This window comes from Balaenoptera physalus (assembly GCF_965194825.1).
Source record: "Balaenoptera physalus genome assembly, chromosome: 9".
Lineage (NCBI taxonomy): Eukaryota > Metazoa > Chordata > Mammalia > Artiodactyla > Balaenopteridae > Balaenoptera > Balaenoptera physalus.
In genome coordinates, this window is record NC_138888.1 from 68,846,853 (window position 1) to 68,871,869 (window position 25,017).

The 25,017-nt window shown below is 40.7% G+C and overlaps 1 protein-coding gene, 1 long non-coding RNA gene and 1 pseudogene across 3 annotated transcripts in view; 1 reads left to right on the forward strand and 2 right to left on the reverse strand.

Moving 5' to 3' along the window:
• Positions 1-46: 46 nt before the first annotated feature.
• The window catches only part of SRSF12 (serine and arginine rich splicing factor 12), a 51,879-nt gene continuing 26,908 nt past the window's right edge, over positions 47-25,017 (forward strand). Inside the window, exons 1-2 of the mRNA XM_082473995.1 lie at positions 47-138; positions 1,446-1,551. Coding sequence (XP_082330121.1) covers positions 1,490-1,551 — 62 coding nt within the window. The 5' untranslated portion in view covers positions 47-138; positions 1,446-1,489. The remainder of the gene's footprint in view (positions 139-1,445; positions 1,552-25,017) is intronic.
• Positions 4,985-7,147, reverse strand: LOC309666547. Its single transcript, XR_014267168.1, has 2 exons — positions 7,065-7,147; positions 4,985-6,448 (listed from the first exon to the last, which is right to left on the reverse strand). It is a non-coding gene; the product is annotated as an uncharacterized lncRNA (long non-coding RNA).
• LOC309666522 (high mobility group protein B3 pseudogene) lies at positions 14,186-24,968 on the reverse strand (annotated as a pseudogene). The gene has a single exon. The product of its transcript is annotated as a high mobility group protein B3 pseudogene (transcript).

Below are 25,017 nucleotides of genomic sequence, written 5' to 3' on the forward strand. Positions count from 1 at the left end.
CGAGCCCCGCCTCCAGCGCCACGCCGGAAATGTGCTCCGCCCCTTCTGAAGCCGGTCACTGGGAGGAACCCGAGTCCTGGGGCTCGTTGTCTCTCCTCCGTGCCCTTGGCTGTCCTGACAACTTATTTATGGTCTAAGGTCATTACTCCTTTTCGTTGTTGCTTATGTCCCAGAGCAGCAGAATAGAACGGTTTTATTGGTTAATAGGCCTCAGAGACAGACCAAGTGGAATATAGTCCCCTGAAAAACGGCACTCTCCTTTCTAGAATAGTAATACAAATTTATACAAGGGTTTTAGTTCCTAAAACTGGGTGTCGATATAAATGCTTTACAAAAAACACTGGTCTATAGACTACGTAGTTAAGTTTTCGGCACGCCCTCACTTTCTTCTCCTTGAGGTTACTGTATTACATAAAAGCTGAAACTGCTGTGTGTGGCTTTCTTATTAGAATCAGAACTTACTAGTAACTCGAACAGCACCTGGAATGTAAATAGTAAGCACTAGATATGTATTCGCTATTATAGTCTACTTGAGTAGAGTTAGAATTAAGTATTTAAAATGAGGTTTTTTAAAAAGCCCAAAACAAAGAGTTAATAAAAACATTTATGGTCATATATATTCATACTATTTTGTTGATTTGAATGTGTTTTGTTAAATAGTAACAGCTTTGAGAGAGAGCATATTTTCTATTTTCGTTTACAACTTTGATGCTGAACTCAAGTAACATGTGTGCAGTTGTCCACATTATAACTCGGTTTTAAATTACCCAGTGAAGTAATTCAAGATGCCGTACTCTTTTCTCCAGAGTGAAGCACAAAGTCTGAAAAAATGTTGTTGATGATATAACTATTAATAGCACTGTAGAAATTTATATTCTAAGGTGTTCCACATAGTAAAAGCTTCCATCAACATTTCATACTCTATCACCTCTTTCCTTAATTTGTTACCATTTGGTTAAATGGGACACAATATATTCATATAATAAGACAAATGAATTTTTTCAAAATAAGTCTAAAGGAAGCTAACATACATGAAGACTATCTACTACTATTTTTAACTACTACACATATTAACAATATCAGAGTAAATGTCACATTCTAAATCAGAAAATACTGTCATTCTCAGGCAACATCCTAACTGAAACGCAGCTCTAAAGACAACAAATGTGGTATTAAATTCCTGGACCCCCTTGTCTACGCTTAATAAACCTTACTGGGATACACTTCCGCAAAAATCCCCTCTGCGTCTGAGATTCAGTATTATTGTGTTCAGATAGTTGGCTAAAAAATGGCCTTGTTTGAGCAAATACAATAGTGACATTTGTAGAGCACTTACTCTGTGGCAGGAGCTTAACATGAGCTAAGTGCTTTACGAGTATTAACTCATTTAATTCTCATAATAACCTATGAGGTTGTTAATGTGATTGTTTATCTTCACTTTACAGATGCACTGTCTGAGATTACACAGCTAGTAAGTAGTGGATCCAGTATGGAACAGAGGCCAGTCTGGCTCCAGTGGGCTACTTTCAGCCACCGTGCTCTATTGCTTATGTAAGTAGACATCCAAATTCTTAAATGCATCTACAGCTTGTCCATTTACATGAGAACCCATAAATATCACTCGTTTTGAATAAATTTACTGCAGCAACCCTGCCTGTTGCCATCAGTAGTACCCATGTATGCTTGCTCTTATCAGGCAGCTATAAACAACAACAGAAAAGGGGTACATATAAATTCTATATAGAAGCTGCTATTTATATTGCTTGTTATGAATTAATAAAGCTGTCACTTGAAGTAGAGAAAAGATAGATTCATTTCAAGCTCTGTTCTGTGTGTATGCACATGCAGGCATGTATGTGTTGGTTTTCCATTGTTGGCAGCCTATATTTCTTACTTATTGTATCCTTAAATTAATTTATTTAATAAATTGTGATAATTTGTTCAATATGTATCTTCCCCTCCAGTCTTTAAACTCTTTTGCTTTCTCACTGTGTTCCCCAGCACCTAACATGGTGTGGTGGTGATACAGCCCTTCCTCGTCAATAAATGTTTGTTGGTTGATTATTCTTGAATCTAATAAGCTAATTGAGTAATGGTAGCAATTAACCACTCAACTATGCCGACTGCCTGCAGATACTGTGTGTATCAATGTGATGCTTCTCCCCAGACTTCTCAGTCCTTTACCTCTGGGAGTTGAGAGGCAGGAAGAATGGCTTCTGGAAGTTGATAGAGTAGGACATATGGCCTTCTTGAATCTGATCAACTCAGTAATTCTTACTATCACTTTCATTTATATCCGTAATGTTCATACAACTGTCTACCTCTATGTGCTGCTACTAAAGAGCCTGTAATTCTTTTTACCAGAAACATTAAAAAAATGGAGAATACTTCTCTTCCTTTAGTAGGTGCTATATCTGAAAAAAATAATACAATACCCAGAGTTTAGTATTAAGGTGTTAATTTTGACCTTTGCTTTGGAGGGAAGGTGGGTAGAAAGAGTTCTCATCAAAGAACTGGTTTTTCAAGTAGAAAGATACCTCTTCTCTCACTGCTCAGAAAACCAGCTGCCATGACACCCAACTCCATAACTTTCAGGACATCAAATTCATGACAAATGAGTGCTTTGGTGGGGATAGTAGGTCAAATATTTCCTTTACCTTGGGAAAGCAACGTTGTCCATGGCTGAAATACTAGCCAAATCGTACAAGACTAGACTGGATATTATTCTGGACTTCAGATTCAGAACTCTTTTTGGCAAGACAACAGACTTGGATATGGTTGATATTATTTTAATTAGAATAAAATAAGATAATAAAATAAAATCCTCAACATAGTCTTGCAAAGCATGACCTAAATGAGAAGAAAAAAATATGTTGAGAACCCAGAAAAAGAAATGGAACGAAAAACTAGATAGCACATTAAGAAACCACATTAAGAAACTAGATAGCACATTAAGAAACCACTTCTGGGACTTCCTTGGTAGCACAGTGCTAAGAATCTGCCTGCCAATGCAGGGGACACAGGTTCGGGCCCTGGTCCGGGAAGATCCCACATGCTGCGGAGCAGCTAAGCCTATGCGCCACAACTACAGAGCCTACGCTCTAGAGCCCGCGAGCCACAACTACTGAAGCCCGCACGCCTAGAGCCCATGCTCCGCAACAAGAGAAGCCACCGCAGTGAGAAGCCCTCGCACCGCAACGTAGAGTAGCCCCCGCTCGCCACAACTAGAGAAAGCCCACGTGCAGCAATGCAGGTACCCAGGTTCAATCCCTGGTCAGGGAACTAGATCCTGCATGCCGCAACTAAAAGATCCCACGTGCCGCAAGGAAGATCCCACGTGCTGCAACTAAGATCCGATGCAGCCAAATAAATAAATATTTAAAAAAGAAAAAAAAAGAAACACTTCTGGGCTAAGGTGTTGGGAAAGCTGGCTGTCATTTGGCAGAAAGCAGTGAACCAAGAGGACAGGTAGGGAGAAAGGTGAATTTTGATTGGCGGGGGGAAGGGACATAGAGGAATTGTGTATACATTGTTAAAGAGATAAAACTCTATCCAGACAGTGGATAACTATCAGATGTTATTAAGCAGGAGAAAAGTAAAACCAGATTTTTGTTCTGGAAGAATAATTGATGACAATGTGGAAGATAAATGGAAACAGAGAGACTTTGAGCTGAGACAAGCTAAAAGCTTCCTGCAAAGTCCCTGGAATCCAGAAACATTCCACAGACAGAAGTGGCCAAACCTGATGTCTGATGGAATGTGTTTGGAGGAAGGGGACATGATGGAGAAAAGGGGGCAGGATGACTGAGTTTTCTAGTGTGAACGGCTGGGTGGATGGTAAAATCATTCAACCACATAGGGGCAATGGGAGCGTAAGGGGCCAGTGGATGGCTGTGTGTTAGAGGAGGTGGATGCCACCATCCAAAAGATTAGCAGTGGCCCTAAGGAAAATGGAGGAGCTAAGGAAAGTGCATGTCTATGCATCTACTATGCATAATGGTTATACCCAGAAGAGAATTAAACCATCCAGGGAGTGAGTGAGTAGGCAGGAAAAAAATTTAAGGTGAGGAAGAAACTCTGGAAAATAAAAGCAAAGGGAATGAGCAAAAATGTCTGGCGGGACCTTGCTTCTGTTGGGTAAGGTTCTATTACAGCTTGTTTTCAAATTCTATATAGATTTCTTCAAATGGCCCATGAGGTAAAGGCAGCTATTTTAAAGCCTGGAATGTCCTGGTACTAAGTTACTTGAGGCTCCCTTTGACTTCCCTCCCTCTTGGCAATGAGATTAGCTGCTCTGCTGAACATAACCGTTCCTGAAATGAGGACAGTTAGGTTCTCTCAGAGGAAAGGCTTCTCCTCTGCCTGATTCCCTAAGGCTGGTAGACTACAACACTGTGAAGACACAGCCCGGCTTGTGCTGGATGAGAACATTTCTCTCCTAAGGTTATGGTTTGGGAAAATGGAGAGAACTGTTTCGGCTCCCCTGCCCTTCTTGATACAACATTTAGAACTTGGACCCAATGCAGTGCTTGAGGGTCCTTCAAGAGATTCCTCTCTTAAGCAATGTGTACATTTTGACCATGTGCGTATCTATTAAGGATTCACCTCTCAAACTTCTCAGTTATTTTGGTGCTACTTATTTTAAGTTGCTAGCAGGAATGGATTACGTGGATGGTCACAGGGTGCTTAAAATACTCAAGATGTTTTATAAAAGATGTGGTAATGAAGAGCCGTAAGTAAATTTTAAAATGTGTGGTCTAAAAATTAATAAACATCTAACAATTAGAGGTATGATGGAACATGAAATAGGAAGCAGACTAGAAACATCCAATAAAACTGATTAGGAAAAATGCAATTACAATGTTCCCAAAGGTCTTCTGCATAAAGTGCTTCCTCTTCTGTTTTGCTACAAAGTGTGAGACCAAAATAAGGAAAGAGGAGACACTGGTGGAAACTTATAGCAGACCAGAAAAGATACAAAAGCCAAGTTAAGTCTTTTTACTAGATAACATTTAAAATATTTACTGTTTGTTAATATGACACAAAATAAGCTTCTGGCACTTGGTTAAATTGGAACCGGAGCAAAGCTAGAAGGTTCAGTGGCTGGAGAGAAGTGGTCAAAGGGTACAAAGTTTCAGTTATGCAAGATGAAAAAGTCCTTTTCTATTGAACAGCATAGTGCCTGTGCTGACAATATTAAGAATTAGCTAAGAGAGTAGATCTTATGTCAAGTGTCATTATCACAAAAAATAATAATAAAGAAGGCAGGAGGAAACTTTTGAAGGTGACAGATATGTTTATGGCATAGACTGTGGTGATGGTTTCACTGGTATATACTTATAGCCAAAATCATCAAGTCATATATGTTAAATATGTATAGCTCTTTATATGTCATTCATACATCAATAAAGTGGCTTATTGAAAAAGAAGTGTCTGTGAGAACCTCAAAGCCTTTCCAGGTGTTGTAGATATTTCTCCCATAGCATGGTGATTTACAAGTTAAAAGGTTTTAGGGGACTCTGCTCAACTCTAGGGATAGTTCCTAGCTTAGCTTAAGAAATAGCTGAGAACCTTTGGATGAGAACATTTCTCTCCTAAGAGAGAAATGGTTATGTGGTTATGGTAACAAATTATAGTTGAGTTCGCATTTTTAAAACATGCCTCTGAATTGTGTAGCCTCTGTTTATGTAACAACAGGAGACAGGGATCTCATCCAGGTCCTTGACACTTTACCCGTGTCTCCTTGGGTCCTTCAGGTTCTCACCTGTAAAATGAGGAGATTAGACTCAGTTATGAGTAAGACCCATTCTAGGGTAAAGATACTCCCCTAGGATCCCATTCTTTAATCATGCTGCTTATCTGCTTCAACAAAATATTTTCTTTTTTAAAGCACAATTTACTAGCAAGACATGCTTTTCACTGTGATTTAGTTGATCATGGGTGGGGAGAAAAAAGGACCTAGCACAACCTAGATTCTGATTGTTTCCTCCCATCCCCACTCTCCCTTTTGCTCTCTTATTTTCTTTTTAAATATAATTTTCCTTATTTCTGATTTTTATTTATTATTATTATTTTTTGGCTGCGTTGGGTCTTCGTTGCTGCGAGCAGGCTTTCTCTCTAGTTGTGGCGAGCGGGGGCTATTCTTCATTGTAGTGCGCATGCGGGCTTCTCATTGCGGTGGCTTCTCTTGTTGCAGAGCACGGGCTCTAGGCATGCGGGGTTCAGTAGTTGCAGCATGTGGGCTCAGTAGTTGCAGCACGCAGGCCCTAGAGTATGTGGGCTTCAGTAGTTGTGGCGCACGGGCTTAGTTGCTCCACTGCATGTGGGATCTTCCCGGACCAGGGATCGAACCCGTGTCCCCTGCATTGGCAGGTGGCTTCTTTACCACTGCACCACCAGGGAAGTCCCTCTGATCTTTAAATGTAATACATCGTAAACGTTTCCTTATCTGTAAAATGGAAGTAATGGTCCCTATATAGCAATCTCACAGGTAGGTTGTTATCTGAATTAAACAAAGTCAGTTTATGTAAACACTTGGAACAGGGCCTGGCATGTAATCACGTAAGCACTCAAAAATGTTAATTATAAGAGTATCAAGCCCTTGCCTTGCATCTCTCCATTTGCAAAAGTCCAGGCATCCAAAGTGCTTTGAAAGAAAATAATAGAATTTCTACAATAATAGAAATATCAACAATAATAGAAATTGCAAGTCCCCAGTCTCTTCTGCAGTTCTTGAAATACTGTTAGCATCTGTAATTTAGTGGCCAGCTGAATGAAGTCGATGCATCACCACCATCAAATTACTTATGTTGTAATGTTTTAACTGGAAATATCACCTCTGTTCAAAAGTGGTATTTTGATGCTTTCCAGGGTGAATCTGGTGCTGCCATCTCCACACTGTGCATCACATCAGACCTTGCCAATCTGCAGATTCAGAATTTTATAAAATGTACAGCCCTTTTATGTCTGTATTGTGCCTTTATCTACTATATTAGTCTGCCCAGGCTGCCGTAACAAAATACCAGAGCCTAGGTAGCTTGAACAACAGAAATGTATTTACTCACCGCTCTGGAGGTTAGAAGTCCAAGATCAAGTTGCTGTCAGGATTGGTATTTGGTGAGGCCTCTCTTCCTGGCTTGCAGACAGCCATTTTCTCACTTTGTCCTCAAATGACCTTCCATCTATGCTGGGGAGGAAGAGGGGCAGTAGGGTGGAGAAAGAGAAAAAGAGAGGTATCTGGTGTCTTTTCCTCTGCTTATAAGGACACCAATCCTATTAGATAAGGAGTCCATCCTTATGACCTCATTTAACCTTTATTACTTCCCTAAAGGTCCTATCTCCAAAGACAATCACACTGGGGGTCAGGGTTTCAACCTATGAATTTGGGGGAACACAGTTCAGTCCATAACACATACCAAACATCAGCAGTCCAAGCTAACTACATATCAGTAAAGCAGATGATTTATTTAGATATTTCATTATAGGCTATAATAATAAGTATTTCTAAAAAGAGACACATATGGTAAACACCCAACAGAATTAGATAAATTTTTCATAAGGGCTTCCTGAGTATTTTTCTTGAGAAATTAAAAATTCATAATATACATTTATGATAACATTAGAATTGAAAATGTTCATTTCCTTTCAAGAGATCATTCCTTGAAATTTTATGTTTTTTCATAGTGATAAATATGAATCAGATTAAAGGGGTTCCTCAAAAGCTGCATTTCACAGTCCTATTTGCTCGAATACATTTTATGTCAACTAACAACATTTAATTATTGTTATTATTATAAGCTACTCAGCTTCACTAAAACTAGCTTCCTTTGTTATAAATTAATATGGCTTAGGAGAAAAATTTATTCAAGCTGAATTATGGGAGAAGAGATATTTCATTCAATATTTTAATTTTTTCAGGCAAATATGATAGCTGGCCAATTTTTTAAAATCTAGAATGTCACTTCTATTATCATTTCACAAAAACAAATATTTTATCATTGTCTAATTCATACCAAATGGCAGCAATTGATGCTCTTGTTTTTTTTCTTGTCCAAAATTAGTTTATAATTTGACCCAAGAGTTGTTGTTGCCAAGAGGTCAGTTTCTTTCTCCAGGAACACTTGACCATGCAGAGATCTGCAATCGTGAGGACATGTAATATGGATCTATCATGTTGCTTTGAAAGCTTTGAAGCCCAGATTTGACCATAACATTTAATACCAGAGTTTAGCACAGAACAAAGTTAATTGTGGAACAGTGTATACCACTGAATGGAAGTGAACCAAAATTATATTTGAAGTGGGAATAGAAGGCCTGAAGTCAAAGTTACTACACTGAAATGTCCAAGGTTTATATTCATCATTAAAAGAGACAGACCTTATACCACATAATTTTAGAATACTAGAGAAACTATTAAGAGAAACCAACAATGCAATGTGTATGAAGGGGAGACAGAGAAAAAGAGAGGGAATAAGGAGACACTTTGCAGCTGTGAAATGTTACTACTGCTGTAGTCTTATCTAAATAGTTTTATTTTTAAAATTAAGTCTGCAATAAATACAGTTAAACACACAAACAAATATGCATTTTTTTTAACCCAGGAATACACAATGAAGGTGAAGTTGAAGAAAACAAACTAGGCTAAATTAAATACGTAAAAAGGCCAAAATTGGGCTTCCCTGGTGGCGCAGTGGTTGAGAGTCTGCCTGCCAGTGCAGGGGATGTGGGTTCGGGCCCTGGTCTGGGAGGATCCCGCATGCCGCGGAGCGGCTAGGCCCGTGAGCCACAGCTGCTGAGCCTGTGCGTCTGGGGCCTGTGCTCCGCAACAAGAGAGGCCGCGATAGTGAGGGGCCCGCGCACCGCGATGAAGAGTGGACCCCGCTTGCCACAACTGGAGAAGGCCCTTGCACAGAGACGAAGACCCAACACAGCCAAAAATTAATTAATTAATTAATTAAAAAAAAAAAAAAAAAAAAGGCCAAAATTGCCAATCCATGACCAGCCTATTTGTCTATTTTCAATTAATGGCTAAGTGAGTTTTATGTGAGATCATATTAAACCTGAGTTTCTACATTGCACAATAGGATGATCCATCATAGCTGCTACGCCAAGAGAATTTGATCTTCAAATACTAACACTGTGAAATAAACAGACTCCTCAAACCTTAACCTAGAACCTAGTTTCAAATTCCTAAATCCTTTCTATAAAGTGCTTCTTATGTCCCTTTTGGACAGTACTAATATTTCCATTAGCTTTATTGTATATTTTTAAATCAATATAGAATCTCAGCAAGTGTTTGTTAGTTAACTTTGGTTGACTTGTTTTCTGACACAGCAATTATTAGCAGTTATTCTCTACAGAGAATCAGCTAAACCAACCCACGATTCTGATAGTACAGCAAGCCTGTGGAAGTTGAAAAACCTAAAAAGCTGACAGAACAATCCGGAGGAAAAATCTTATGAAAAATTTCGATCGCTCTGTAAGGTGAAAGTACTGTAGTAATGGTTCTACTTTTAGCCTCTGCTACTCATACCAGAGGAATTATCCACCATCCCATTGCTACACTGCCATTTTCTTTAACTTATAATGAAGTGTAGAATTGATCAAAAGAAGAATATATTCTGAGGAAATTTATAAAATTAATAAGTATATAAAACATGGAACTTTTCTGAGTATAAAATTATGCATGATATATCTGGATAGAAGTTATATAAAGGATTAAAGCATCATGTGGATATATGTGTTTGAAAACTACTTTGTGTATTAATAAGTTAGAAATAAATTGTACTGAATTAGTAGATTTAGGTAAACATGACTCATTTGCTAAGAATGTGTCTTGGTCAGCAAGATAATTGGAAATAGGTGCAACAAAGAGGATGCGACCTCACAGTTTGAAGTTCCTGCAACCACAAAAAAAAAAAAGAAGGAGAAACAGAAGTGAAATTCGGGAGGAATTTATGCAGAAGCCAGTGATTAAGACCACAGAGAAGTGTTGGGTTTGTGAATAAAAGAAATTTTGGGCATAGCGACTGTTGTTTCTCCTGGTACCGTGGTTGCAACAGCATAAATAAACTGAGTGTTCCTGTTTGATAAATGTTATTCCACCTGTCCTACCCAAGGCAAATATACTGTGAAGCTAATGGACCTTAAGCTTCAGGGTCCCTCACTTACACAGACTCCTTCCAAGCCCATTAAGGGCCTAGAAATGATCTCATTTGGTCATAGGTTTGAGTAAAATTCGCCGAAGATATTTCCATCACGATCAGTTAAGACCTCTCTTTCCTTCCATTCTGATGTTCCTTCTGATAGACTTCCCTTAGTCATGTCACATTGGAATGGCCACAATGTGGCCAGTCAATGGGATCCAGTTAATGGGAAGTTGAACTGAGCATACATTGGTTTGGGTTTCGTGGAATGTGATTATGTGTGGTGCAGTATTTCTGTGTAGAGGTAAGTATTGCTAGGCATCCAGGAATAGAAATGGCTCCCAGGAATATTCCTACTGCCCTCTGTGCCAACTCACCTGGGATCCTGTCACGTAAAGGTGCAGGGCCAGAGGTCACATTGCAATGTGACCTTATCCTGCAGTGGATGGCACCATATATACAAAGATTAAAAGGAAAGGAGGTATGAGTCAGTCTATTGGAAATTCTTCCAATCACTAGATATGTAAAATTGTTAGGGAGAGAGAAGTCTATTTTTATCCTCCTGGTCAAAAAGGAAGTTCTGTCCTGTCGGCAACATACTCAGTAATGCAATGTACACAATTATCAATGTATCATAGTCTTTTCCCCTCTTTTGAAGGAAATTGTACATGACAGAATTTATCAGAATTACTGTTAGTATAAAAGAAGTCTGCCGTTAGTCTGGGGTAACTCCATAGCCACCAGGGACCAAGGCTCCTATATTTCTGCTCTGTCATCCTCAGTATGTGGCTTCCTTCCTCAAGGTTCCCTCATGAGTTCAGGATAATTGCTGGCGTTCTAGCTATCACGTCCACATTCCAGGCAGTAGGAAGAAGGGAGAAGAGAAGGATAAAAGGATGTGCTCCACAGCCGAATCAAATCCCGTTAAGGGGCCATTCCTGATGTTTCTCATAGCATTTCCCCTTTGGCCAGAACTAGATGCAAAGGAGGCTGAGATAGGTAGTCTTTTCAGATAGGTGATTTGCTGCTAGAATACAACTTGGAAAATGACAAGCAGGTGGACAAGTGGAAACTTAAAAAAGCAGAGAAAGCTGAAATTTAAGCATCTGCAGTCGGAAAAGCCATAAAGCAAGACAAGAACGGCTGCAGAATTGGAGGCACCTGTCACTTTGAATGGGGTGTGGATTAAAAACAAGATTAGTTGAAAGTCTAATAAAAAGCAGTTAGCTCTCTAGATGCCAGCCCTTACATTGCATAGACAGGCACCTAAACCTTCCCCACCCCAACAGAAGAAGACATTCCAGGTATTCTCACTGGAAAAATCGAAACAGAGCTCTAGCCTCAGGAATATTTCAGGGAAGTAAGACAAAAGGTAAAATAGGGAGGTAAAGTTAAATTTTACATACTGAGTTGTAGAACTTTAGTCCCTGCCCTTACTCAACTCCTAGAATAATAGCAGCCAGGCTTACACTGTCTCCTGAAATACAGAACAATAACAACAGTACAAACAAACAGAAAACTAGCCCAAGAGAAAAAACCCTACAGACGCTAACATTTGGGCATCTACAAAGTAAGGCCTGAGTACAGGTCTACAGTAAACTGTACAGTGAAGCCACTAGTTAACACATCCTGGCCAAGCTTCCAAGCCATTTTTGGTTTCTCTCTTAAATAAGAAAAGAGAGCCAAAACTCACTAGACTTTTAAGAATGTCTCTGCAAGATCGCCTTTATTGGCAATCTAAAGGCCTGTGAGCGTAAGTCCCAGAGATGCTTGCAACTAACATTTATGCTACTTCCGAAGCTCTCAGTTCAAAGAAGCATATGTTGGCCTGAAAGGCTGCAGGTGATTAGAAAAAAAAAAAAAAAGACAGTGTTCATGCTTGGTATTCTATGCTGTACTCTGTCTTGTTGTTTATTGCACCACAAGATTGATGGGGTGCAATAAATGCTCTAATGAGATGGTCTCTGACGTATATCAGGATTGGCCTAAGTGTAGAACTCCAGGCTCTTGGCCCCTAAAACTACCCAATGTAGCTGCTTGCTACTTCTCTACTGAAAACGAATTACTAGCCTGCCAGACACTGGTTGAGATGGCACCACAGTTGAGGGACAGCTAAGACCAAAGGTCCCAGTAATTTCCTGGGTAATGTCAGAGAAACAGTGGAATAAGGAAGGAGCAGCTCAGTTAGTCTCATTGATTTAATGTGACCGATACATTCAGGAACGTGTGAAAGGGGGCGGGATGGGAGGGGTCTAGAGAATTCATGGACCGGAGGCATCCACTTCCTGGAGATGACACTGTCCCCATTCCATGCTGTCTTTCTAACAACGGGGACTACAGTTCAGAAAGGTGTGACTAAGCTTCATTTATCGATGACAGTGTCCACACCCCTTGTAGTAGGAGGCAAGGGAAAGTCAGCCCGAAGGGCCTAGTTATATATTATGTGGCTGGCTGTACGTTCCAATGTCCGTCTTAGCTTAGTTTCCCCTGAAAGCAGAGCCGGAGACATACTCTCAGGTGCATGTAACTTATTTGAAAGGTAATCGCAGAAAATGGAGGCAAGGAGAGAAAGCCAATAAAATGTGTGTCATTGAATGGTTACCACCCTGTACAGCTCGGGCTCAATCCTGCTTGGGACCCTCTAAAGAACTATAGAATCCTCTTGGAATTTTATGCTGTTGATAAACTGCACGTATAATTAAATAAAACATAATATTTATATTATGTATAGAGAAAAATTTAAGTAAAAATTTAATTATAACATTTATATAAAAATAATTTTACAAACCCTATTCTGAGAACTAAAGTTCTATTGATTGTTATTATGAGCACAAGTATGGCCCTTTAAGTTTTTAAAATGCTAACAAGTGAGATTAAAATTCATTTTGAAGAGACCTGATTTTAAAAGTCTCTAGTTTCTTGATGTTGGTTCCAATAGTCGGTTCATTTGAAGTTTGGACTAACTTCAAAGGAACTCACTTCTGTTTTTAGGATTTGAGGGTAGAGGAGAAACTCCAGCCCAAGAAGGGGGCTCTATAAGCACTTCCCAGAGGAGGATGAGAAGGAAAAGGAGGTCTCTACAGGAACTGCTTGCATCTGGAGTGACGATAACGTCATATTGGAGGGAGGTGGGTGAATGTGGCCTGGCAGCACAGGAGGCCTCTGCTTTCAGACCAAGGCCCACCATCTGGAGGGACAACAGGGAGTTATTGTTTGGAAAATTTATTGAGATGTGGTGACTCCTAGTTCAGTGACCAGATCATTCTTGCAACTTCAGCCATCAGCTCCTTTTTTCTTGAGTGTCTGGATCTTTCATCTACTTCTTTTTATTAGGGAAGTATTATTTTATTATTTCCTCCTTCAGGATAGAGTTGGTACTCGTCAGCATTCCATAGGTGACCGCCAGGCTCTGAGTTTTTGTTGACTCTTTCTCTAGGCTAATATCCTCCAAAGATGACTCAGTTGCTACAGTCCCCCTTTGAACAGTGCCATCCTTGCCAAGGAGTTGACACTTCTCTTGAATTTGTGCTGCCAATGTTTGTGAAATTTCAGCCAGCATTGCGAAAGCAGCATTTCCCATTTCACATGACGCCAGCTTCCAGACAACTAGACAAGTCTAAACAAATATGAGACCCACTAAAAAGCCGATGACAGGCGCACACACCATGGACTCTGGCTGGAGGCTGCAGAGGGCAGGGCCCGGGTTCCCATCATCCAGCCATGGCTCCACCACCACTGCTTGTGGCTTTCCAAGGATGCCTGAAGCCAAGCTCTGTGGTGGCTTGAAGCCCTTCCGTGGCACTGAAGCCCACCACAGAGTTCTGTGGAGTAACCACACCTCTACCAGCTCACAAAAACTTTGAGATCCCTCTAGTTACCCCTGCAACATCCCACACTGGCAACCTAAGCAGGCCACCAGTGGAGCTGGCCCAGAGAATGGATAGATGAACTTTAAAAAGTTTCTCAAAATTACTGTCCACTACCCCTCTTCTCTTCTTAATTAAGAAAAAATTATGAAACTTTTTATTTTTCAGCTGCATTGCACAGCATGCGGGATCTTAATTCCCTGACCAGGGATGGAACCCATGCCCCTCGCAGTGGAAGCTCAGAGTCTTAACCACTGGACCACCAGGGAAGTCCTAAAACATTTTTATTAAGGTAAAATATAGGGGACTTCCCTGGTGGCACAGTGGTTGAGAATCCGCCTGCCAAGCCAGGGGACATGGGTTGGATCCCTGGTCCGGGAGGATCCCACATGCCACAGAGTGGCTAAGTCCGAGTGCCACAACTACTGAGCCTGTGCTCTAGAGCCCACGAGCCACAACTACTGAGGCCCACGTGCCTAGAGCCTGTGCTCCACAACAAGAGAAGCCACTGCAATGAGAAGCCTGCGCACCGCAGTGAAGAGTAGCCCCTGCTCACTGCAACTAGAGAAAGCCTGCGCGCAGCAACGAAGACCCAATGCAGCCAAAAAATAAATAAAAATTAAAAAAAAATATATATATATATATACATTCTGTGATGTACCCATATTGTAAATGTATATGCTTTGATGACTTTTGACAACTATATACACCTGTATAACCAATATGCCAATGTAGATATGGAACACTTTCATCACCTTCAGAAAGTTCCCTCATTCCCCCTTCCAGGAGTCCCTACTTCCTAAAGGCAATCATCTCTTTGATTTTTATCGACATATATTAATTTGTACTCTTTTTGAACTTCATATAAATGGCATCATGCAGAATGTACTCTTTTGTATCTGGCTTCTTTTGCTTAACATCATGTGTTTGGGGTTCATCCATGTTGGTCCACCCCTTCCTTCATTCTGAGTCGAATGCCACTGTACAAGCACACATGATTGGACATCAGCCCACCCCCCTTGCTCCCCATTCACTCCGCCTCCTCCCATCCCCCTCCTTTATTTTACTGACTGAAATACTTTGGGAAAGAAAACTTCCCTCATCAACCATTTGGGTTTCCCTGAGGTATAAATTTGTACAGAAAAGTTAGGCTTAAAAGGTGATCAATTAGACTGCTTTTTAGTGTAAGTATGACCTTGCACTCTTACAGATATTTGATATGTTTTAATTCATTGTAGTTACTATTATTATCAATACTCAAATTATCCCTTCTTTAGCTAGTATTGTCTTTTGAATCCTTTTGACAGGACCCCAGAAGCCTTTGATGGCTTTTTTCCTTCTGATGTGACAAGTTATTCCGGGTTTATCTTGTACATTTCCTGCCCCAGACCTGACATTAGCCACTCTTTCAAAGTCATGGCTCCTTTGAGGAGAAAATGATATTTAGAGACTATAGTCTGTGCTCGGGGTGCTGAGTGCTACTGGACTGGTCATTGTTTCTAAGCCTTTTCAGTGAACAAAGCTAAGAAATATTATTTAAATTGAGATATATTTGACATATAACACTATATTAGTTTTAGGCATATAACATAATGATTTGATGTACATATATATTGTGAAATGATTACCACAAAAAGTATAGTTAACATGCATTACCACACGTAGATACAAATTTTTGTTTTCTTATGATGAGAACTTTTAAGATCTACTCTTCTAGCAACTTTCAAATATATAATACAGTATTGTGAACTATAGTTACCATGCTGCACATTACATCCCTAGGATTTATTTTCTTATAACCGGAGATTTGTACCTTTTGGTCACCTTCACTCATTTTGTTGAGTGAAAATGGTAACCACCAATCTGTTCTCCGAATCTGTGAGCTCCATTTTTTAAGAACCCACATGTCAGTGAGATCATATACTATTTGTCTTTCTCTATCTGACTTAAGAAATATTTTTTTTTTAAAGAGAAAACATATCAGGGACTTCCCTGGTGGCGCAGTGGTTAAGAATCTGCCTGCCAATGCAGAGGACATGGGTTCGATCCCTGGTACAGGAAGATCCCACATGCCACGGAGCACCTAAGCCCGTGCGCCACAACTACTGAGCCTGCACTCTAGAGCCCACGAGCCACAACTACTGAGCCCATGTGCCACAACTACTGAAGCCCGCGTGCCTAAAGCCTGAGCTCCGCAACAAGAGAAACCACTGCAATGAGAAGCCCGCGCACCGCAACAAAGAGTAGCCCCCGCTCGATGCAACTAGAGAAAGACTGCGTGCAGCAACAAAGACCCAATGCAACTAAATACATAAATAAATAAACAAACAAATAAATAAATAAATAAAAGAATGTACTCCCAGACATATGAAAAAAAAAAGAGAGAGAAAACATATCACATGCAAGAACCTTTTAACTGATCTGCTTATACCAGTTTCTACTTCACTACTCCTTCCAACTCATGCTCTGCATTTCTGTCAGAATCATCCTTATAAAACACAGATCTGATCTTCATAATCCCCTGCTTAAAAACTTGTGATGGAGTCCCATTGCCAAAAGGATTAAGCCAAAGCCCCTTGGCATGGTATACATACAGATCCTCTAAAAATTTGTCTCCTAGTTTCCATTCCAACCTCTTTAACATTCATTCTTCCCTCTCCTATAGTTCAGCACACCATACTGCTCCCACTACACTGTGCCTTTTCTCATCTGCTTCACTTTCTCTGAAATGCCCTGGTTTTTCTATTTCTTGGTAAATTTGTATTCATCCTTCAATAAATATCTCAAACATCAATTTTCTCTAAAATAAATTGCAGTCTCCTTTCTCTACAGAGGACTAATCTGTTTCCATCATATCCTACACAGTATTCCAAATGTCTTTACGTAGCACTAATGAAACTATATAATAATGATTTGTTTACATGCATCTTTCTCTAGCTAGAATGTCCCCCAAAATGTTGGACACTTACCATTAGTGGTACTGTAGATGGTTTTATGTGTTACACTGATATGACATTAAATATTGAATTGCATAGTGTGAGAGTTATTCCCCTTTTAATACTTTAGGGAGAAAGTTTTAGTTCTGTGCTTATGGCTTTAACATCTCTCTATTATTGTGTGATTAATTTCCCTTTTTTAAGAGAGAGCAGGCCTCAGGCTTAAAACTTTGTAGATAACAATAATTGGCTAGAATTTATATATTTCTTCATGATATTTTCTGATGATTACTTTCTGTCTATGAAACTTTAAAAATGAATATTGATGAGTGACTTCCCTGGTGGTCCAGTGGGTAAGACTCTGTGCTCCCAATGCAGGGGACCTGGGTTCATTCCCAGGTCGGGGAACTAGATCCCACATGCATGCCGCAACTAAGAAGTCCGCATGCCGCAACTAAGAAATCTGCATGCCACAACTAAGAAGCCTGCATGCCGCAACTAAAAGATCCCACGTGCCACAACGAAGACCTGGCACAGCCAAAATAAATAAAATAAATATTAAAAAAAAGATAACAAGGTCAACACATAAAATCAATTGTATTTCTAAGAAAAATTAATATTGATGATAGATTTTTCTTTTAAAATAAAAGTGAGATGAAGAAAAATAGTAAGCATATAATGGTAACAAAGTGCATCATTATGGCAAAATTCTCGTAGGATATGTGAAAATGACAACTCTGGGAAACACTGGGCTAGGTCCTTCACAAGCAGGAGGCATAACTTCTATTTTCATCCCCAGTTCCTAGTACTATGTTTAATATACAGTAGATCATCACTAAACATTTGTCACATTAAGTTAGGAAGAAACACCCACCTCCAACATTTTCAAGATTCAATGTCATTTTGGGGGATACATACCTAAAGTGACAGGCCTTCTGTAATCTGACTTTTCTGAAAAAGTTAAATAATATCCATTGTTGTCATATAAATGACTTTTAAAATGATTTCCTATAGCTACCATGGAAGAAATCAAATTCACAAGAGGATACGACCATAGATTCTCCAACTGGGTTGTGTGGAATGAGGTCTTAAAAGCCAAAGTTCAGGGGCAATAGAAGAAGGTTAACAATACATTCTATTCAAATCACCACATCAGTTTTCACCATCAAGGTCATGGTACATTTTAAGGGAGGGTAGACCAGAAGAGCTCTCACTAGAGGTGAGCTAGCACCATCTGTTGGGGAGTGAGTTCACAGCATAAGATGATATCAGGTGACTTCATTACTCCGGAATTTATTTCTCCAAAGTACTTTCTTTTCATCATACAGATTTCAAGACACTCCTGCATACCTAAGTACAATTTAATTTTCAGTCAGGTCTAGTTCTCTACTATGATAGTCAAAAACAAAACTCTTTAATTAATCTGATTATAGTGTACTAGTTTTTCATGATTTGACTCTTTAATTACAGACCTGATAATTAGACTACTTTGACCCACTTAAGAAATGGAAAAAAGGTTAGTAAGATTATACAGCCACGTGGATTATAGGTTTGCTGTAGAATAACAAATATGTGTTGCACAAAACAAAAACAAACTCATAGATACAGAGAACAAGCGGGTGGCTGCCAGAGGGTGGTGGAGGGGTGGGCAAAATAGGTGAAGGAGGTTAAGAGGTACAGACCTCCAGTTATAAAATAAATAAGCAACGGGGATGTAATATACAGCATAAGGATATGGTCAATAATACTGTAATAACTTCGTGTGGGGATAGATGATTATTAGACTTATTGTGGTGATCATTTCATAATGTATGTAAATGTGAAATCACTATGTAGTACACCTGAAACTAACATAATGTACGTCAACTAAACTTTAAATAAATAAATAAATATATATATATATATATAAAGCAAAAAACAAAAATACATTGTTTGTTCTTATAAACCAGCCTTGGTATCTCTTGATTATCTGTGGTTATTAGAAATAGAGGTAGCCTTAAATTTTAAACTTTACAAATAAGCTAGAAACAGTCATTTTCTCCTTTCACACTCCTTCCCAAAAAATCTATAGATGAAATTGAGAGGGTAGTGTTTCTCTTGTTTACCATTTGGAATAGATGCTCCAGAGTGACAAAAAGGGAAGAGATAGCCAGCTGAGTGTGTGAAGGTAGGTGGAAAATGAGGGGGAAATCATAAGCGCTTAGATTCTAAATGACAACAAGTGTGTTACCAGCGGTTTCCCCAGAGACAGGGCTTAGGAGTAAAGTTTCAAACATTAGAAATAAATTCGTATGTGCCTCTATTTTAAACATAACTTACAGATGACCGATCTTAAAGATTTGTCCACTAAGACAAGTTTTAACAAGTTGAAAAAAGATTTTGAATTTTTTCTTGCTATATGCTTTATGGAACTGTGATTTCAATGGAGAGGTTTAGAATCTGTTTACTTTTGAAAAGTGAGCTAAAGTAATGACATTATTTAAATGAGAAATAACCTTATCTGTTTTCCTAAAGTATTTTCCAATCGAAGTCTCTCTCTTATAGGGAAAAACCAAGAAGCATTAGATTGTAACGTTTAATTATTTATTTTTATGGAGCTTTAACTGATATAACATTGTGTACATTTAAGGTGTACAACATATTGATTTGATACATTTATATATTGCAACATGATTACAATTTGCTAACACTTCTATCACATCACATAATTATTATTTCTTTTTTGTGGTGAGGATAAAGTGTAATTTTGAAACTGTATTATTATTATTATTTTATTTATTTATTTTTGGCCTCACCCCACGGCTTGCAGGATGTTAGTTCCCTGACCAGGGATTGAACCCTAGCCCTTGGCAGTGAAAGCGCGGGGTCCTAACCACTGGACTGCCAGGGAATTCCCATTAAAACTGTATTAAATGGAAAGGACATAGTAGTTGCTGCAAAGAACAATACATTCAACTCTGCTGTACAACAGGGGCTATAGTTATTAAATAATTATCAGGTTTTGCCAGTGGTATACTCCTTGGGAATTCTCTGGCAATTTAGAGAGAACATTAACTCTCCCAAGCCTGTAGGGTACCATTTAATGCCTTAAAGCAATGATTCTTAAAGTGATACTTTTACTAAATGCACCTAGCTAAATTCTAGGACTTAGGGTAAAAATATGTTTGTGAACCTGGTGACAGGCAGGGTAATTAGTCTTGACCTAAGCCTTTTTTCCCTGCATCTTTAAGAGTACCCCAAAACGCCAAGGGAAGGGTAAAGCACAGCTGCATCGGTCACTCATGTCAACTGGTTTAAGGACCTGGTCAAGACGCTGGCACAGCCTAGCCCTGTGTAACATTCTTCAGTTGTCCATGCCTGATAACGGCCATCCTCCAGCCTTCCAACTAGAAAGCAGTTTACTTATGCTTCCTTACACTCCGTTGCCTCGAATCAGACTTGGAAATAGGAAGGGCGTACATGTCATGCAACATAAAGAATTAGGGACTTCCCTGGTGGCGCAGTGGATGAGACTCTGTGCTCCCAATGCAGGGAGCCAGGGTTCGATCCCTGGTCAGGGAACTAGATCCCACATGTGTGCCGCAGCTAAGAGTTTGCATGCTGCAACTAAGGCGCCCGCCTGCCGCAACTAAGACCTGGCACAGCCAAATAAAGAATTAAGGTTCCATAACTTATTTATTTGTTTATTATTTTAAATTAAAATTGTATACATCTAAGGTGTACAACATGATAATTTGATATACACACATAGTGAAATGATTCCCACAGTCAAGCTAATTAATATATCCATCTCCTCACATAGTTACCATGTCCATAACTTATTTTATTTATTTATTTTAAATGTAATACTGTTTATTTAACTTCAAAAACATTTCAGAATTCTAAACATACAAAAAAAAGTAACAGAATGTTGCAGATCGTGTTTAGTACAGAAGGTTCTTGAACTTTCATCAATGCAGTGGCTCTTGGCTTTGCTGACAATGAAGAGTTCTATGGTTTGTGTAAAAAACAAACAGTTTAGACTACCGCACTTCAACTAAAAGGGATCCAAAACACTTCTCATGCCAGCTGACCCCCCCCCCCTTTCCCACAGCTAAGAATGGCAGCGGGATGCTATGTCTCTATATACAGAAACAAGACAACCTGAAGCTAAATGGATGCCCACTGCAGTGTCCACAGGTCCAGCCCCACAGTGCACACCCTGAGCTACGGCCCCTCCAGAAGGCATCGCTCCTACAGCCTCCACGCCAGCAAGGAGCGTCAAGAGTGTGTCTCAGTTGCTTTGTTCTTTTTACAAGCTATAGATATGTACAGTTGAGAACTCGTGATTCCTAGCCAATGACCATAGAGTTAACACACCGCCTCACAAATTAAAAAAAAAAAAGAAAATGCCGGAAACATCTTTAAATGCCTTGTCACACTAACAGCAAGGTGCACAGAGTGAGAAGAACACGAGAGTCTTTTCATTTTAAAAATGTTTGGAAATATGTACAACTTTGATACAGTTTCCAGGTGCTCCAGACACCCATGGCCACTTCATGTAAACCACTGACAATTGCTAGAGCACTTTGAGAGACTACGATATGATCATGATCCAATTGGGTAATTCAATCTAATGAGGGCAACAGAGACGTCTCGGGCGAGAGGTGTGTCAATCACGGCGGTCCCTACTCTAAGGTATTCACAAGGAGACAGGTCAACAGTTTTTTTAATTCATCCTCCTCCTCCTCCCCCTCCCCCTCCCCCTCCTCCTCCTCTTCCACCTTTTTCCGGGCAACTTTAGCAGGACCCTTGGCACCATCAAACTTCCCTTTAGACTTACAGTCTGTGACATCCTTCTCGTACTTCTCCTTCAGCTTCGCTGCCTTGTTGATGTACGGCTGCTTCTCGCTGTCACTAAAGTTATTCCACATCTCGCCTAGCTTCTTTGCCACATCTCCAGTAGAGATGCCAAGGTTTGTAGATTTGATCTTGGGGCGGAATTCGGAACAGAACAGGAAAAATCCAGACGGTGGCCTCTTGGGGGCATTCGGGTCCTTCTTCTTGCCTCCCTTAGCTGGTTCGTAATCCTTCATTTCCCGATCATAGCGCACTTCATCTGCCTTTGCCATTTCATCAAATTTAGACTTCTCTTTCCCAGACATTGTCTTCTACCTCTCAGAGCACTTCTTGGAAAATTCTGCAAAATTGACAGGGACCTCGGGGTTTTTCTTCTTAGGTTCCTCTGTGCACATCTGCACAAAGAAGGCATAAGCAGACATCTTGCCCTTTGGTTTCTTGGGTCACCTTTAGCCATCTTGACTGTATTGTTCGCTAGTCTGGGCAGCACAGGGCATGATGCGTGGCTCAGCGCTCCACAGCTGTGTGCTCCATAACTTATTTTAAATCAATTCCAGCTACCTTTAAAGTTCAAGTTTCTAATTGAACCTCCTTCCACAGTTTAAGTCCCTTTCCTCAAATACTTCTATCAATAGGAACAGGAAAAAAAACCTCCTACCTAGTCACTAAGTCTTTTCAGATATGCCAATAAAAGCTTTTTTCAAACTGTAAAGAGCTTTGTAGGGTTTTTCCAATTATAAAAAGTATTTTAAAAATAATCTGACGGGCTTCCCTGGTGGCACAGTGGTTAAGAATCCGCCTGCCAATGCAGGGGTTCGATCCCTGGTCCCGGAAGATCCCACATGCCACGGAGTAAATAAGCCCATGCTCCACAACTACTGAACCTGCTCTCTAGAGCCTGCGAGCCACAACTACTGAGCCCTTGTGCCTAGAGCCCGTGCTCCACAACAAGAGAAGCCACTGCAATGAGAAGCCTGCACACCGCAACGAAGAGTAACCCCCCTCTCACCGCAACTAGAGAAAGCCCGAATGCAGCAATGAAAACCCAATGCAGCCAAAAATAAATTAATTAATTAAAATAAATTAATCTGACATACCAAAGGTAAGAAGAAGAAAGTGAAAATCAGAGTGTAATGCCTCCACCTAGAAACAATTCTATTTATAAATGCACATACCAATACGCATATTTTTAACTAAATAGGTTCATGGTTTACATAGAGTCTACTGAATTTTTACCCCACTTAATATGTCAGGGGAGGGGTTTATTAATAACTCTCACCTCCTCCCAAGTCTCTTTACTCTGCAAGGTCAGTGTAGTGGGTTGAATGGTGGCCCCAGAAAAGACATGACCAAGTCCTGATCTTATTTAGAAAAAGGGTCTTTTCAGATACAATTAAGTTAAGGATCTTGAGATGAGATCATCTTGGATTACCTGGGTGGGCCTTAAATCCAATGATAAGTGTCCTGGGACTTCCCTGGCAGTCCAGTGGTTAAGACTCCACACTACCACTGCAGGGGGCTAGGGTTTGAGCCCTGGTGGGGGAACTAAGATCCCGCATGCCACGTGACACAGCCAAAAAACACAAAAAAATTACAAGTGTCCTCGTAAGACAAAGAGGAGAAAGCCGCATGAAGACGGAAGCAGAGATCGGAGGCACCAGGGACCAGAAGAAGCAAGGAAGGATTCCCCCGAGTGCCTTTGGAGAGAGTGTGGCCCTGCCAACACCTTGACTTCAGACTTCTGGCCCCCTGAACTGTGAGAGAATACATTTCTGTCAGTTTAAACTACTGAGTTTGTGGTAATTTGTTCCAACAGCCCTAGCAAACCCATATAGTCAGCATTCCAAACTTTCCTATCATACACCCAGCCTGCTCTGCAGCCTCATTTTCCTGTTCTTCTCCAGCTTGACACTCCTGTTTGCCTCCTTTCATTTCCTGTATTGCCTCAAAGCCTTTGCACATGCTGTTCGAGTTCATGGATTGCTCCTCTTCATTCTTCAAATATTTCTCCAAGACTCCTCAGGGAAAAGTTCAGTGACCCTCTAGGCCTGCTCGCCAAGCCCCATAAGGTACCCTTCTAGCAGCATGTAGCTCTTTTCATAGCCCTTAGCCTAGTTTGTGTGTTTATTAGTGCCATAATTCGAGTCTGCCTCCTCTGCCGAACTGTAAGCTTCCTGAGAATGGGGGCCCTCCCCCACCCCTTATATTCCCAGGCCAGGCCTGAGCTTGCTGTGCCATAGGAATCACTTTTTGAATGAATGGCCACTATTCCAGAAGCATTTGCCGACCTTGGTAAACTCTCACAGCCTTTGAGACCGCCGTGGGCTAGGTAGGGTGACCATATTATTTACCCTCCAAAATCGACCACTTCTGAGAATGAAAAGGGGTGCTACTAACAATTACAAGTCACCTGGCTACAGTCCTGGTAACAGGCTGTACTGACCACAGGGGCAAATGTGAAGGCAGGAGGATAACCAAAAGGGGATGGATATGACATTTTGGAGAGACGGGGAGAGGATCATTTAAATTTGCTTAATTGCCTCTGCAATTTCATTGATTTCTTCTACACCATGTATGCATTTGTTCATTCTTTTATTGTCTGGTCTTCACTCAAGGATGTAAGCTCTATGAGGACTGGGACTTGGCCTCTTTTGTTCGTTGCTCTAAAACGCACCTAAACTAGTTCCTGGTGCATAGCAGGTGCTCAATAAACACTTGAGTGAATGTACTCAGAGCTGAACGGCGTGCCCTAAATGAATAATGGATGAAGAATCAAAACACATAGAAGACAATCCTCCCAGTTTGAAAGCCTAAAGAGTCTCAACACTAAAGGGGACAGGAGGCGGAACAATTGCCAAGGTCTTGGGCGTAGGATGCAAGAATGAAGGCCCCGGCGGCCAAGCGGCTGTTGCGCGGTTGAACTCAGCCTTCACCCCGCCCACCCCCCCCATCGTGACACCCTCTCCGGAAGCTCTCTAGCCCCCGGCTCATCCGCTTCAGCCCCTATGACCGCTCTGGTCCCTGCCCTCCTGTTACACTCTGACCCCAGTCGTCTCCTCCCCGAATCCCATTTGACTCCGGGACCCCCACGCGACCCCATCTCCTGATCCCCTCAACCCCTGGCCTCCTGCACCGCCGCCTTCTCAAACGCCCTGGTATCCCGGCACCCCGCGTCGCCCCCTCCCCGCACCCCGCTCGGCGTCGGCGCCGCCCCCGCCCCCGCCCCCGCAA